At 43.8% G+C, this 15543-nt stretch overlaps 1 protein-coding gene across 4 annotated transcripts in view; it reads right to left on the bottom strand.

The window, feature by feature from the left end:
* The window catches only part of IFT56 (intraflagellar transport 56), a gene marked incomplete at its 3' end in the record, with an annotated part of 37645 nt that extends 26600 nt beyond the window's left edge, over positions 1-11045 (bottom strand). For 2 of the 4 annotated variants that reach the window (XM_084229508.1, XM_084229509.1), the window contains exons 1-6: positions 10893-11045; positions 6843-6935; positions 5436-5550; positions 3053-3102; positions 1217-1362; positions 122-293 (exon numbers count right to left, since the gene is read on the bottom strand). In XM_084229508.1, the coding sequence (XP_084085634.1) occupies positions 122-293; positions 1217-1362; positions 3053-3102; positions 5436-5550; positions 6843-6935; positions 10893-11030 (714 nt within the window). In that variant the 5' untranslated portion in view covers positions 11031-11045. The remainder of the gene's footprint in view (positions 1-121; positions 294-1216; positions 1363-3052; positions 3103-5435; positions 5551-6842; positions 6936-10892) is intronic. The other 2 variants (XM_084229510.1, XM_084229511.1) reach the window with 1 other exon arrangement.
* Between the last annotated feature and the right edge of the window lie 4498 nt (positions 11046-15543).

Here is a 15543-nt window from a genome sequence, read left to right as displayed (position 1 = left end):
ACTGACAATGATAAAGGGACTGAATCAAGAGTTATAAATAATGAGTTTCATGAATAACCTGTAAAGTATATGGTAATTTAAATAGGAATTAAGTAAGCTCAAAACACATTTCCACCTCTACCTCAGCTGCTTTGCCGTTGTATAGGCGAAAATGATTACAGGCCTTAAGATTGAGTGCGATGGTGCTATCAGGGATTTGCTGAAGATAAACTGCCAGAACTTCTTGAGATACATCATAGTAATCCAGTTTGTAGTAACATAGGGCCACATAGACATTGAGGGCAAGGTATTCCCTAGTAGATGAAAGAATTAAGGGTTAACAATGTAAGTCTACTTCACAGAAATGTCAAACTACAAACACTTTTTAATGGCCCCAGTATACAACAAGGCAAAGAGGACATGAATTTACCAGTTGGGGAAAGAAGGCAAGATATAATCAGTACAATCTTTTTTTATTTTAATATTTGATGTTTTGATGTAAGTAAATAAAAGATGATAAATAGAGGAGAGATGGAAAAGTTCAACTCCCACCTGTTGATACTAAAAATACCCAAACATAAGCTATAGCTGAGCACAAGCGCACGCCTTTCAGAGGCTGGACAGGCAAGGCCAGCAGACTTGGCGACTGGGAATGGGCAGGGCACTGAGAAGGCAAGGCAAAAGAGGGGAAGGGAAGGGAAGTGAATGCGATGTATTTAGGATCTGGGAGATACGCCAAGCGATCTGTGGTAAAGGTGGGATATTATTTCTTCAGAATGGTTTATTTCTAATTTTTTCAGCAAGTTACCCACCATGTGACTACAACACCGAGAATGATAGATCAAGACCACGCAAAAAAGGGCTGATATCACCTGCAAAAGGACAAAAACTCATTCTCATGGGGTGGGGGGAATGGGAAACTACTCATATAACATATAAAGCATAGATATACCTAGAGTACACAGATAGATATATGGTATCCCATGGTATTAAAATTTCATGGCAGGATGATTTGGAAAAGAAAGTCTAAAAAGGTACCATAAAAGAGTGATAATGAAATAAAGGTGCAGATAAAGCCCAGATCTACACAATAGGATTCTTACTCTCACCAGATTACTGAATAAACAGATGTGATTACCTGGTGATACTTAGCACCATAAGACACTAGGTCCTCCCAGCCAATTACAGAGGAAACTAACAAAATCAGAGATGTGGGTGGGGATAAAAAGGCACAGACCTGTTATCTAGCAGTATCCGCTTATAAATATCAATAGCTTCTTGGTAGTGAGATCGCATATAGTGGATAGAAGCTAAACTGAGTTGATCTTCTGTGATATCCTGAAGATTCTGATGAAAGTTCATCAATTTCTTCTCATCATTAAACTAAAATTGTGAGAGTGGAAAAAGACATGTAAAGATTCATATTGCAGTCAGAGAAAGCAATACCTATATTATAGACGTGAACTCCTCATTCAGCCGCTGTGTATCTATAGTCGCCTGACTTCTCTTTAGTGCCTGGTCTTCTGCTTTGCCTCTCCTTCAGAATAAGAAAGAAAATAGCTCCTGATTGGGCCTCCCTGGTGGTACAGTGGTTGAGCGCTGGGTTGCGAAGCTGCCTGCAGCCTCTGCCGCACCGGTTCGATCCCGGACCACTGGCGAGGGTCCCTCATGGCGCGCAGACCTCTCCTGCTGCCCGCTGCTCCCCTTAGCAGTGTATTTCATCAGTCTGCCTGTTCTGTTCCCCACCTCTGACTCTGGTGAATTCTCTTACCCTCCCACGCTTCTGACTGTACCCAGTGCTTGTATAAATAAATAAATAAAACTAAATCTTAAAAAAAAAAATAACTCCTAGAGACATATCCTTGGCAATAGAACTATCTTTATTTCTTTTTAAAGATTTATTTTATTTAGACAAGAACCAGAGTACAGGCCAGATGTGCGGGAAAGTAAGAGGATTCACCAGAGACAGAGCGGGTAACAGAACAGGCAGACTGACGGAAATACACTACTGAGGAGAGCAGCGGGCAAGACAGGAGAGGTCTGCCACACCATGTGGGTTGCTCTGAGGCTGGCGAGGATCAAACCGGCACTGCAGAGGCTGCGGACAGCTTCACAGTGCTACGCTCAACTGCCTGCACCACCAGGGAGGCCCAGAACTATCTTTAAGTAAAAGTTAAAAAGTCATGGTTCTGAAGACTAGGGATTCGGGGATATGCTTATAGTATAAAAGCAGGCAAAAGAAAGCAAAATACAAAAATACATATTCAACACGAGCCATTCTGCAAAATAAATAAATGAGCAAAAAATATTAAATATGCCTATAAAAATAATCCTGAGATATAATAGACCAAAAGATTGAATGTAGTATGGTAGAAGTTATTTCCTATTATTTCTTAATTATATTTCTATTACTTAATAGAATTAACTTGCAACTTTTATAATTTGAAAAAGTTTTATGTTTCAAATTTTATGATGATGATCAAAAAGCCTTATTGCTATAAGGCAATTCTGAAAAGTATGTGATTAATTCAAGGAGTCAGGACACGGGGGCTCTGAGTGTGTTTCCTAAGAGAAAATAATAGTTGAAACAAACGAAACTTAAGTGACTACTGTTTAAGAAGAACTAAAATCTAACATTTTGAATACAGTAAATAACAGTGATGGGGCCTCCCTGGTGGTCCAGGGGTTATGTCTCAGCACTATGAAGCAATCTGCAGCCACTGCAACACAAGTTTGATCCCCGGCCAGGGAGCTGACCCACATGGCGCAGCAGACCTCTCCTGTCTCCCTGCTGATCCCCTCAGCAGTGTATTTCAGTGGATGTGTCTGTTCTGCTCCCCACTCTGTCTCTGATGAATTCTCTCACCCCTGCACTCCAGTTCTTGTATGCATAAATAATAAAAATAAATCTTAAAAAAAAAGTGATGGGGGAGAAAATCCTATAAACCTATATATCATCTACTCTAACAATGCCATTAATAAGAATTTTGAGTTATATTTCAGTATTGTTGGTAACAAGAAGAAAAAGAAAAATATTTTAAAAGTATAAAGTGTGAAATGAGAGTATAAATACCTTGTGAGCCAGGTGGAAGAGAAGGCGGTTTTGAAGTCGGCTTTTTGGAGCTGGAAAAAAATCCAAATTGTTTATTAAAGAACTCAATTGTCTGAGTGCAGGGACGTGAGGAGTAACCTCTGAGCCAGTGGGTGGCGCTCATAGACAACTCTAGAGCAGAAGGCGGAGCTTTTCTGGACTCCACCCTATGGTGTACTCCACATGGGACTGGAGTTTGGCAGCATAAAACAGTTAGGGCTTGGCAGCTAAATAGCTGGTGCCTCGGCAATTAAACCACTGGTGATTTTTTAGGGGTGATGTGGAGAAGCCCCAGCTTGCTTTGGCTTGGAGCTGGGTTTCTGCTCAACAGACACTATCTGGGGTAGGGTTGTACAGCTAATAATTTCTTTTACCCGCCCCCTGACCCCCCAGGCCCCCTTTTCTCACTCCCTATGTAAATACATCCTGTCACTGCTGTTTCTCACAATGTGTCTGCTTTTAAGTTGCATTTCCAGCAATCTCTGGGCTAAGGATCCACCAACTGGGTCAATCCTGGTCCCCTAGTTTGTTCTGCTTCATTATTCCATTGCAGGAATGACATGAGACTCAGATAAATCCTCCCAAGTCCTTACCTATACGTCTCTGCTACAGCATAGTCTGATCTCCACCTGCAGTTGTATCATCAAGAACCAGAAGAGAAGGGTTGCAAGATTTTGTTCTTCCCACCACTGTTTTACTTGATTCTGTCAGGGCAATTCACAGCACAGAACTCCACACAGTTATGCCAGCATTCTACTGCCAGGCTGTTCACATACTAAACCAAAGACTGCAAATAGATGGTTGTGGTCATCTCAAGGTGTGTATGAATCCACTCTCATTTAGTTGTTCCCTGTATTTTTGTAAATTCCCTGTATTTTGTAAATTTTTATAAATTCCTTCTGAAATTGCTTTTCCACAACTAGACTGCCATATTCCCCTAAATACTAGCCCAGGCTATAGTCCACAGATCTTTTAGCATATGTCACCCTGAAAGAGGTAGCCAAGCAAAAAGATTTAAGACCTTTCAAGTTTCAAATTTCCCTTGTAGTCTCAGATAGTAAGAAGTCATACTTCAATGCACAGAAAAGAAAAAAAATATGGAAAGAAAACTAGTATCTGGATCACCTTCTTTATATCTAACAACATTCTGGACACAGAAAAGCCTTAGAAACATGAGCTTAAGTAACTTAAGCTTAAAACATGAGACTAACTTAAATTAGGGAAAGCTATACTAGTATATAAGAAACAATCCGGGTACAAATTAAGAAAGATTTGAATAAGCAGGCAAACTGCAATGAGGTGTGTGCAGCAAATAGGCACTGTATACCCCTTAACAACTGTCTTCTTCATCTCATCTCCTCTTTTAGCTGTTTAACATTGTAAGAGGCAAAGAGACTGTCTCCCTTTCCACATCAAAGAATTGAGAACTACTGACAATGTGGTTCTTCAGCTTGCAAGAAAGGAAAAGCACTTGTTCGGGAAGGAAAAGCTGTGTGGAATGACAGTGAAATCCAGGATAAAAACCTAGCTTGTCCAAGAGTCCTGCAGACTATAAATGCACTTTATTTAGCATACCAATTCTTTTCTTCAAATTATTTTAATTAGTGGAACTATTTTTTTAATTCATGAAAAGGTATAAAGCCTAAAAATATGAAAGACTTCAAGTTTCCTTGAATCTGAGCTGGACTTCTTTCTAAATCTGTATATATCAGTTAATTTGCTAGGAATTCTTCCCTGTATGCATTCTACCTAATAATTTCCTAATAAACATTCCCTTGCATGCTTTCTCAAATTTCTTTGAATTTAATTTGATTCTAAGTATTGTAACTATTCTTAATCTCTCCTCCCAAATCTCCTTCTTTGTCCTACTCTTATTTATAAATTTGCGTGCAGATTTCCTAAATTAACTATCACAACAAATAAAGCGAAGGGAAGAAGTCTGGAATCTTCAAGCTGAAAAGACTTGTCTCCTCACTCAGAAGCTGGAAAAGCAGCTATAAAATCTACAGCCATATAAACTTGAATAACAAACTCCACTTGTACCTACAGCAAGAATATCCTACCATGATGGGGCCTACAAAGGATACTTGGCCTTTTTCTTCTCTCATCCTTCTGCTTTTTGGCTTCTGGAGAGGTTGGTGAGTGGAGACTCGGGGGTGTAGACACCACTACGATCAACTATAAACATAAATTTGCTCAAATCCAATATTTTTTGAAGAGTAAAGGTATTTTTTAATCTTTCTAATTAAACAACTTTCCAGTGTCATAATTTTTCCTCAATAGGAAAAGGAATTAAGTAACTTAAAATCTCCAGTGTTGGATGGAGATTTTGATGGATACTGAGTATCAAAAGCATCCATTTTACCTTTAAATCCAGCTGCTTCGGCTTGCTTATACATTCCAAGAAAAAAGTAGGTACAGGCTAAGTTCACCCAGACTTCAGGGTTGCAATTTTCCACTTTGGTTGCATTTTCATATTCCTGAAATATATATTAAGCAGTGATTTCATTTTGACAGTAATCGATGGCCGTTCTTCTATCCTGGGTGGCTACACATTTAGAGGATCCTATATGCTCAACTATTCTCTACCTATAAGGTTAAACACTGAAGCTAAAGCTCAATTCACCCATGCAAGGCTGTTATCCCACTAACTTTACTCTTGTTTGCCCTCTCTAACTCTGGCATGGGCTAACAAACAGCAGAAATGAAATGTAACTACTAATTTCACTTGATTCTAATTGTTTTTTTGGTTTTATTTGGCTTACATTTTAAAAAGGTATTTCTTTCCTGCCAAGGGGACACTTTGTGATATTCATTTTGTCAAAGACATTTTCATACTCTTTCTATTGTCTTTGCCAGAGGCCTTTGTTTCTTTTTCCTACACATTTGGGTTACTCTCTTTTCGCCTACACCTTTCACAAAGACCGCCAGCCCCTGTTTAGTCCTCTTTACCCTTTCTTTTCCTTCCCTAATTTTGTTTTTACTCTTCATCTCAGCTCCTTCTTACCTTATGGTGGAGACTTTCATTTCAGTCACACAGCTTTAATCAAATAGCCTTAGACTACATGTTGGAAGTAAGAACATGTGGAAAATGTTTAAGCAATTTCATTTGTGAATTAAAAATTGCTTGACATAAAGGCATCTGTAATTTTATGTACATACACAATTCTGTAGCTTACTTATTAGCTAGGCAGTTTCCCTCTACCTCCCAGCCCCAGCCAAAAATAAGGGTTAGCTTTACTGAGAGAGGATGCTGGCACAGATACAAGCAGGCAGGAGAGCTGCCAGCAAGGTAGGGTTTTGAATGACCAAGAGAAACAAGTTTCAAAACTATACTTGCAAAAATATAAAAATAATATAATCTTTCCCATGTTTAAAAACTTTGATAAAAGACTCAAGACAATATTTTTACAAAGTAGTTCATTTTTCCTGTCTTGTGAAGCATAATCTCATTAATATATATAATTATATAAACACAAACATATATAATTAGTGTGTGTGTATATATATATATATATATATATATATATAAACAAGATGTATATATTTGAACATATTTGCATTTCTGAAGCAATGTATCAGAAAAAAGCTAGTGGTTGTCTCTGTTAACAAATAAGTAAGATTGAGGAGAGCAGACAGGGTAGCTTTATGTCTTTTCACTTTGTTCCCTTCTGTATTGTTTGAATTTTACCATGCATATATAATGCTTAAAAACAAATCAAAGTTTAAAGACATTTCCAAAACGCTTCTGATGTGATTTTTAAAAACTAACCTCCAAAGCTCTTTTATAGTCACCCAGATGAAAGGCACAGTATCCAATCCACAAACTGGTATCCTCTTCTTGTTCCCCAACATGACGTTTGAACTTCAGGTTAAAATTTCATGAAAAAAGAAATCATGGAAACCTTTGAATAGTAAACTCTTCTTTTAAAATATGCTATGTTAACTTGCTGATGAACAATGGAAAATCACAAGTAACAGAAACAAAATAATATCCAATTTAATTGTGTTCTTATAGAATTTTTCTAAATATGCATATATTTAGAACTCAGTAGTTATCTTCTAATTATCACAGAAACTTATACTTTAAAGTAGTCCATGCTAATTTTCCTGTATTTACTAAACCTTACTTAGAGAAGGTACTTAAGAAGAGTCATCCTCCTAAGAATTTTGGGTGATATTTAAGGAACAAAACAATTATGTTTTGTTACTTAATACCAAATAGCTGAAGATTAGAGAGATTTCACAATGAACTCAAGGCCACACAGCTAGTAAGTGCGGGGGTGGTGGCCTGAAGTAGGTCCACATTCTCACCATGGGGCATCCAGCCTCATACTACAACCTGTCTCATCAGCACACACATACATGTACTCGCAGGTTCAATTTTCACTGAGGACACCATAAGCTATTACATCATCTATACCCTTGAACAGATTTATGAGAGCCTGCAAGAGGGCCTCCCCAGTGGCGCAGCAGTTGAGCGCTGGGTTGCGAAGCTGCCCGCAGCCTCTTCAGCACCAGTTCGATCCCGGCTGCTCCCCAGCCACCGGAGGAGGGTCCCACATGGCGCACAGACCTCTCCTGCCGCCCGCCCGCTGCTCCCCTCAGCAGTGTATTTCGTCAGTCTGCCTGCTCTGCTCCCTGCTCTGGCTCTGGTGAATTCTCTCACCCTCCCGCGCTTCTGACTATACCCAGTGCTTGTATAAATAAATAAAATAAATCTTAAAAAAAAAAAAAAAGAGAGCCTGCAAGAGTGATGGATGTTTCAGAAGATGTCCGCATTCATATCCACTGTGAACAAATATTTATGAATTCCTCAGTCAACAGAAGAACAGTTCTGTTTGAGAGAAAAGGACTGAGCCTTTGAAAGACCCCGAACTACCATGGTAAAGTTAAAGTTTCTCACTTTACAGAGTGATAAATCAAAAACAAAGGTGAAAGGTTAAATAGCAAGTCACCCATATTTACAGATCATGGCTACACAACACTGGGTGCCTTGGCCATCACAAGATGAAGACTGGCACTGTCTTGTCTGGGATAGTCACTCCTACAGCTGACTCCATAACTAGGAATCCTCATCTCACCAAATGCTATGAGTACAGTGCCTTAAGTCTGGAGAAATTCTCATTTAAATCCTCCTCTGAAAAAAAAAAAATAAAATAAATCCTACTCTGAATTTGCCCCAGGAGTTCTTTGCAACCACAGGAGAACTCATGAGACAGCCTCAGCCTAAACCATGACACTTCCCATTGCCATACATCATGGTACTTTGGCTAGCTAAGAATGTAAGCAGTGAGCACAAGCACAGGCTCCCTGACAGCTGAAAGGCAGTGTGAGATTACACAATAAGGAAAATGTGGTCACCTCCTTAAAGAAAAGAGAGAAGAGAAACGGAGACTGAGAAGAATTAGACATATACATAGCTACCACTCTGCCCACTGATTTATTTATTTATTAAAGATTTATTTATTTATGCATACAAGAACTGGGGTGTAGGCCAGAGGTGTAGGGGGTGAGAGAATTCACTACAGACAGAGTGGGGAACAGAACAGGCAGATAGACTGAAACACACTGCTGAGAGGAGCAGCAGGCGAGACAGGAGAGGTCTGCTGCGCCATGTGGGTTAGCTCCCTGGGCAGGGATCGAACTCATGTTGCAGTGGTTGGCGATAGCCTGATAACACTATGTCTTTAACCCCTGAATCACTTGGGAAGCCCTGCTCACTGATTTACAGAGCCAGAATATTTTTCCAAGTCAACTCCCCCACTTTAAAGATGAATTTTAAAAAAGCAAACCCTTTTTATCTAGTGCTCAATACCATAGCACTAGTAGGAAACATAGGACAATAAGCAAAAGAATGAAAAAGATATACAAAACTCAATAAAACAATTATTACAGGTAGATTTGGCTCCACATGGCCAGAGTTGTGCATTTTTTTTAAAAAATTGTATTATTTTCTATTGAGGTAACATTGGTTTATAACACTGTACATGTTATAGGGTAACAGGTTCATTCCTCTTCAAATGTATGTTACCATCCTACCCCCACTCTCCACTCCACACCTCCCCACTTTAACAGCCCCAAGTCTGCAGCCAGACTTCTAGGACTTGTTTTGGTTTAGTTTTGTCATTCCTTTGTTTTGTTTCTTTATATTCTACATATGAGTGAAATCATCCCGCATTTGTCTTTCTCCTTCTGACTTATTTTGCTTACCATCATCCCCTTGGAGTAGTGCTTTGGAGAAACGATTATGGCAAAACACAACCAGTCTTGCTGTCAAAGTGAGAAGTGTACCCCTTCATTGTCTTCTAACATATGCTTCCAACAAAGCAGTTTTGTCCTTGAACCATCTAATTAAGAAGTACTCAGACTACCTACCTAAAATGCAGACTCCTGAGCACCACTGTGAACTGTTTCAGTAAAGAATAATACCGAGGGGCCTCCCCTGGTGGCGCAGCAGTTGAGCACTGGGCTGCGAAGCTGCCCGCAGCCTCTGCAGAGCCAGTTCGATCCCCAGCCGCCGGTTGAGGGTCCCACATGGTGTGCAGACCTCTCCTGCCGCGCCTGCTGCTCCCCTCAGCAGTGTACTTCGTCAGTCTGCCTGCTCTGCTCTCCGCTCTGACTCTGGTGAATTCTCTCACTCTCCCGCGCTTCTGACTGCACCCAGTGCTTGTATAAATAAATAAATAAATCTTTAAAAAAGAATAATACTGAGGGAGGGAGCTCAGAACTACACATTTTAATTAGTGCCCTAGGAGATTCTGATGCATGTAAAAAATTGAGAACTGGGGCGGCGGGGGGGGGGGGGGGAAATGGGGGGGAAGTCCTCCCTGGTGGAACAAGGAGTTAAGTCTCAGCCCTGTGAAGCTATTGGCAGCCACTGCAGCACAAGTTCAATCCATGGCCAGGGAGCTAAGCCCTATGTTGCAGCAGACCGCTCCTGTCTTGCTCACTGCTCCCCTCAGCAGTGTATTTCAGTCAGTCTATCTGTTCTGCTCCTCACTCTGTCTCTGGAGAATCCTCTCATTCCCACCATCCTGCCCCACACCTCTGACCTACACCCCAGCTCTTGTATACATAAATAGATAAATCCTCAAAAAAAAGTTGATAACTACTGCCATTGATGTATGAAATACTTTCTGAGGATATAATGTTTAAACTATAAGCATGTAGATTTAAATCTGATGACAACTGTACAACATATAATAGGAATAAACCATAAATCAGTCGGAGGTTAGAATAAAATAATGCATGAACTGACACTGTATTAAATCTCCTTCCTTATTTTTAGTTGAAAAGACTAGACCACCTGAAAGACTAGACATTGGGTCTCCCTGATGGCACAGGGGGTTAAGATGCAACCTATGAAGCTGTCCACAGCCACTACAGCAGGAGTTTGATCCCTGGCCAGGGAGCTACTCACATGACACAGCAGACCTCTCCTGACTTGCCTGGTGCTCCCCTCAGCAGTGTACTTCAGTCAATCTGCCTGTTCTGTTCCCCACTCTGTCTCTGGTGAATCCTCTCACTGCCCCCACACCCCTGACCTGTACCCCAGTTCTTTTATGCATAAATAAATCAATCTTTTTTAAAAAAAAGACTAGACATCATTACAAGTGCCCTTCAGGAAACAAATTTCTCTTTTTAGTTAATCCCTAATCAGGTTTGAACTATCCTGGAATCTTGAATCAGTGTCTTACTAGATTTACAGGTGATTCTTCGAACAATCCCCAGAACACACCTGCTTTTTCCGCTATCATAGAAAACAGCATTCATCTATATTCTGGTATTAACCTAAGAAGCAACATTCTTCAGACATTACCTCCAACAGGGTAATTGCTCCAGTGAAATCTCTTTGTGAAAGTAGCTCCTCTAGTTTTGGAATCTTCCTACCTTTCTTCTTTCTTTTGTCAGTGTTTGGTAGGTCCCCGCCTACTGCAGGTTTGGCCCTTGAAAGCATCTGTGAAAAAACAACAAAGGCAGTTATTCGATTCAATTCCAGCGGTCCAAATTAACGCGAGAGAGAGCGTCAGTTCCAGGATTTACAAGTCAAATCCTTAACAACGAATCCCAGGGAAACGTAGTCAAACTCTTTATAACAGATATTTTACCATAAGGGCTACCCCACCCTCCTTATACTTGAGCTGAGCCAGTTACTCCCAACTTGTTTATCTTCTTCCATGAGAGCACAGTACGAGATGCTTTCGCGCAGTTTCTGTCGTCTCACCCTCCCCTCGTTCTGCTCCCGTCACACAAGCAGCTCAGGTGTGGGGCAACGGAGAATTAGGAGGGGAAAAAAGCGTCTACCTACCTACAGTTGCATCCCCATTGCCTGTGTCAACACGGCTGACCTGACACTCTTAGACTTAACACAGAAATGTGCTGGGAGCCTCCGATCTCCAGCACCAGCCCCCCAAGTTCAGAGCCACTAACCATCTTGGCGTCGGTCCTGTGAGCCCCTTCTGCAGACAGGCAGCGCAGGCCGGGCCTCGGCGGGTCTCAGCATCTAAACACCTCGCTCCGTCTCCACGGCAACCCCGCGCGGGGGGACTGGTCCGTTCGGGAAAAGCGCTCCCGGAGAACCTGTGCCCGGAGCTTCTTGGTTCCGTTCCACTTCCCCGGGGGCTGGAGGGGACGCACCTCTTCCCGGAGGTGAGCGTTGTTCGCTCTGCGTAGAGCGAGGGTCTAATTGTATTTCTACTTACGAGTTTATTTCCTGAAAAACAAAATGCTACTCTTTGTTTTTCAAATGCAAGGGTCCTGGGAAAGTAATTTTCGAGGACCACTTCCGATTGGACCAGTTGGGCGCCATAGCAACGCCCTGCGGTGGAGTCACGTGCTTAGTCGCACGTGATCTTGGTCTGAGGCGCGTGAGCTAAGCTTGGCGAGAAGATTTCTGCTGAACAGAGAAAACTGGATTTGGAGATGGTAGTTCTCGCTACAGTTTATTTTTATTTTTTTAAAAAGATTTATTTATGCATACAAGAACTGGGGTGCAGGCCAGAGGTGGGGGAGGGTGAGAGGATTCACCAGAGACAGAGTGGGGAGCAGAACAGGCAGACTGATGAAGTACACTGCTGAGGGGAGCAGTGGGCGAGTCAGGAGAGGTCTGCTGCGCCATGTGGGTAGCTCCCTGGCCGGGGATTGATTTGTGCTGCTGTGGCTGCGGACAGCTTCATAGGTTGTGTTTAAACCCCTTGCGCCAGCAGGGAGGCCCAACACTACAATTTATTTAGATGGATACACCTGCACGCAATGGGAACTGTGATAAATATATATTCATTGGGCAACTTAATGTATATGTCTGACTCCTAAATCCTGTTAACATGGCTAAAGGGTTGCCTATGATAGCGGCATCTTGGAATGGTGTAGTTGGAAAGGCTCTTAAAGGACATCCAGTCCAACTTTCAGAATTAACAAACTAAGGAACTAATATCTGGAGAAGAACTGGGGAGCAGCAGGTGAGACAGGAGAGGTCTGTTGCGCCTTGTGGGTTAGATCCCTGGCTGGGTTGGAACTCATGCCGCAGTGGCTGGCAATAGCTTGATAGTGCTGTTTCTTTAACCCCTGCACCACCAGGGAGGCTCCATTGAGGTGGGTTTTATTCTACTTACAGAGGAGAAAACTAAAGCTCATGGAGGTTAAGTAATGTGCTCAAGGTCACATGGTAGGAAGCAGCATCTTGTTGACTCCAAAACACACAACCTGTGTCACTCTTGAGTTCCCTGATCACCATTCTGCAGGCATCCAGGAGCCATGCTTTTGTACTTAATGCATGGTTACAAAACAGCACCTTCTGGGGGAGGGGGAGGTGGGCCCTCCCTGGTGGTGCGAGGGCCCAAGACACAACCTATGAAGCTCTCTGTAGCCACTGCAGCACAAGTTCGATCCCCGGCCAGGGAACCACACACATGGAGCAGCAGACCTCTCACAGCAAACCTGTCCCCCTCGGGGCAGCCCTTTCTGCCTTTTTGCATCTATGCAAGTGTAGCAGCGGAAGGGAACAGGGCAGGATCTCTACGATCTGAGCAGACAGGTAAAGGAGAGAGACCTGGAACCCTTGGTGGCTTTTTCAGGGTTTTATTGGGATTTTACCATGATACATGGCAGGCAGGGGGGTGGGGGCAGGAGGCTGGCAGGCCTCCTAGCCCTGGGCGAATCTTCACTCTTGTGGTCCCGTTCCCGCTCTTGTGTTTCTCTTTCATTCTCTTACTCTCTTCCTGCTGGTTCCATTCCCTGTGATGCCGCCCTTATAGGCCCAGTCTCAGCCCAGGTGTACCCACCTACATATGCCCACACCCCACTCCAGGTGTCTGCCATCAGGCATGCATTCAGGATCGCAGGGACCCATCATCAACGCTAATGGCTAATGGGGGGAGGGCAGAAAAGCCTGATAATCATTTACCCTACAGCAAGTGTCCTTTATTCTTCTCTCCCTTTTATAATAAACCTGCCCTTGGGATATAGCTAACTTCTCCATGTCCTGGAGAAATTTACATCTATTATTAGTCATTTTCCACTCCCCTCAAGCTCCTGCCAACCATTAATCTATTTTTTTGTCTCTATGGATTTGTCAGTTCTCCGCATTTCCTGAAAGTGGAATCATGCAATATGTGACCCTTGGTGTTTGGCTTATTTCATGTTGTAGGGTAAATGAAGATTGCTCAGTTGGCCTCTGTAGCTATCATCTGTGCCTTGAATGCAGGAGGCACTTGGGAGTGTGGGCTCGGGGTCCGCGTGCCTGATGGTGGACACCTGGAGTGTGGTGTGGGCATATGTAAATGGGTACACCTGAGCCTAGAGGCCGAGCATATAAGGGCAGCATCAGAGAGGACAGAATGCGGTGGAGGACAGTGGAGAGTGGCAGGGAATACCAGATTGTCCAGAGAGCCCAGGGAGAGTAAAGTTTCACCAGGGGCTGGGAGGCCTGCCAGCTTCCTGACCCCCATGGTCCCCAACCTGCCCTGTGCTGGCTTGCCACTACAATTGGTGATGGTCAAGGCAGACAGGTATGGAGGCCTCTGAAGACCTCAGGAGGTACTGAGGGGCGGCTGGCCTCCTTGCTGTGGGTGCCTCCCGAGTCTCCGGTGAAGTGGAGAGGACTGCATGTGGTGGGGAAGGCATTGGAGGGACAGGGCGCCTGCTCGGAGGCAGGGCTGGGGGATGAGTGCTCCCTCACAGCTCTGCAAATGCAGTCGAGGACAACGCTGGAGGCGCCATGGCAGCACAGGTGGTGGCTGGAGTCAGAGCAGCAAGAGGAGCTAGGGACGATGCACAGCACAGGAGTGGGACAAGGTTGAGGAGCTGTGGGACAAGGCATCGCGTGGAGGAGGAGACGGCCTGAGAGGACAGGCCACTACCCCAAGGTGGCAGACTCGTCGGGAAGAAAGCAGAAAGATCTGATGGAGGGGCCCCTCTGGTGGCACAGGCAGTTGAGCGCTGCACTGTGAAGCTGTCCACAGCCTTTGCAGCGTCGGTTCGATCCCGGCCGGCTGGCGAGAATCCCAAATGGCGCGGCAGACCTCTCCTGTTTCCCCGCTGCTCCCCTCAGCAGTGTATTTCCTCAGTCTGCCTGTTCTGTTCCCCGCTCTGTCTCTGGTGAATCCTCTCACCCTCCCGCACATCTAGCCTGTACCCCAGTTCTTGTATAAAAATAAATAAATCTTAAAAAAAAAAAAGAACAGGGCCTCCCCGGTGGCGCAGCGGTTGAGCGCTGGGTTGCAAAGCTGCCCTCAGCCTCTGCGGCGCCGGTTCGATCCCCGGCTGCTCCCCGGCCACCGGAGGAGGGTCCCACATGGCGCGCAGACCTCTCCTGCCGCCCGCTGCTCCCCTCACGGTCCTTCTGTCTGCTCTGCTCCCCGCTCTGGCTCTGGTGAATTCTCTCACCCTCCCATGCTTCTGACTGTACCCAGTGCATGTATAAACAAAATAACAAATAAGTAAATAAATAAAAAAAAATGCCTCTATTTAAAAAAAAAAAAAAAAGAACTGATGGATTTGGACTAACAATCCCACCAGAAGGAGGGGGAGCTTTGGCAGGTTGATGTTCTGACTATGGGAAATGGGCTGGATGGGATTGCTTGTACACCCCAGGAGGTGAGAATCAACGGGTAGCCAGTGGGCCTTGGTGGCCTAAAGCAGCTTGTGCTCTGCCTGGCACTCCCAGGGCCACAGCCTGGAGAGGCAAGGACCAGAGTAGAGGAAAGAGCAGAATGAGAACCCAGAGACCCCCGCTCCCTTTGCCCACCTGCACTACACACTTAGTGTTTTCAAGACTCACCCATGCTATAGCATGTGCCGGCCCTTCATTCCATTTGATCGCTGACTACTATTCCATTGCATGGATATGCCACATTTTGTTTAAGTCTTCCCAGTATTTAAAGTACTTAACACAGGGGCCTCCCTGGTGGTGCAAGGGGTTAAGCATAAAACAGTGAATCTATCTGCAACCTCTGCAGTATGAGTTTGATCCC

The sequence above is a fragment of the Talpa europaea genome, assembly GCF_964194135.1.
Source record: "Talpa europaea genome assembly, chromosome: 3".
NCBI classification, from domain to species: Eukaryota; Metazoa; Chordata; class Mammalia; order Eulipotyphla; family Talpidae; genus Talpa; species Talpa europaea.
This window is presented reverse-complemented; position numbering and strand designations above follow the sequence as displayed.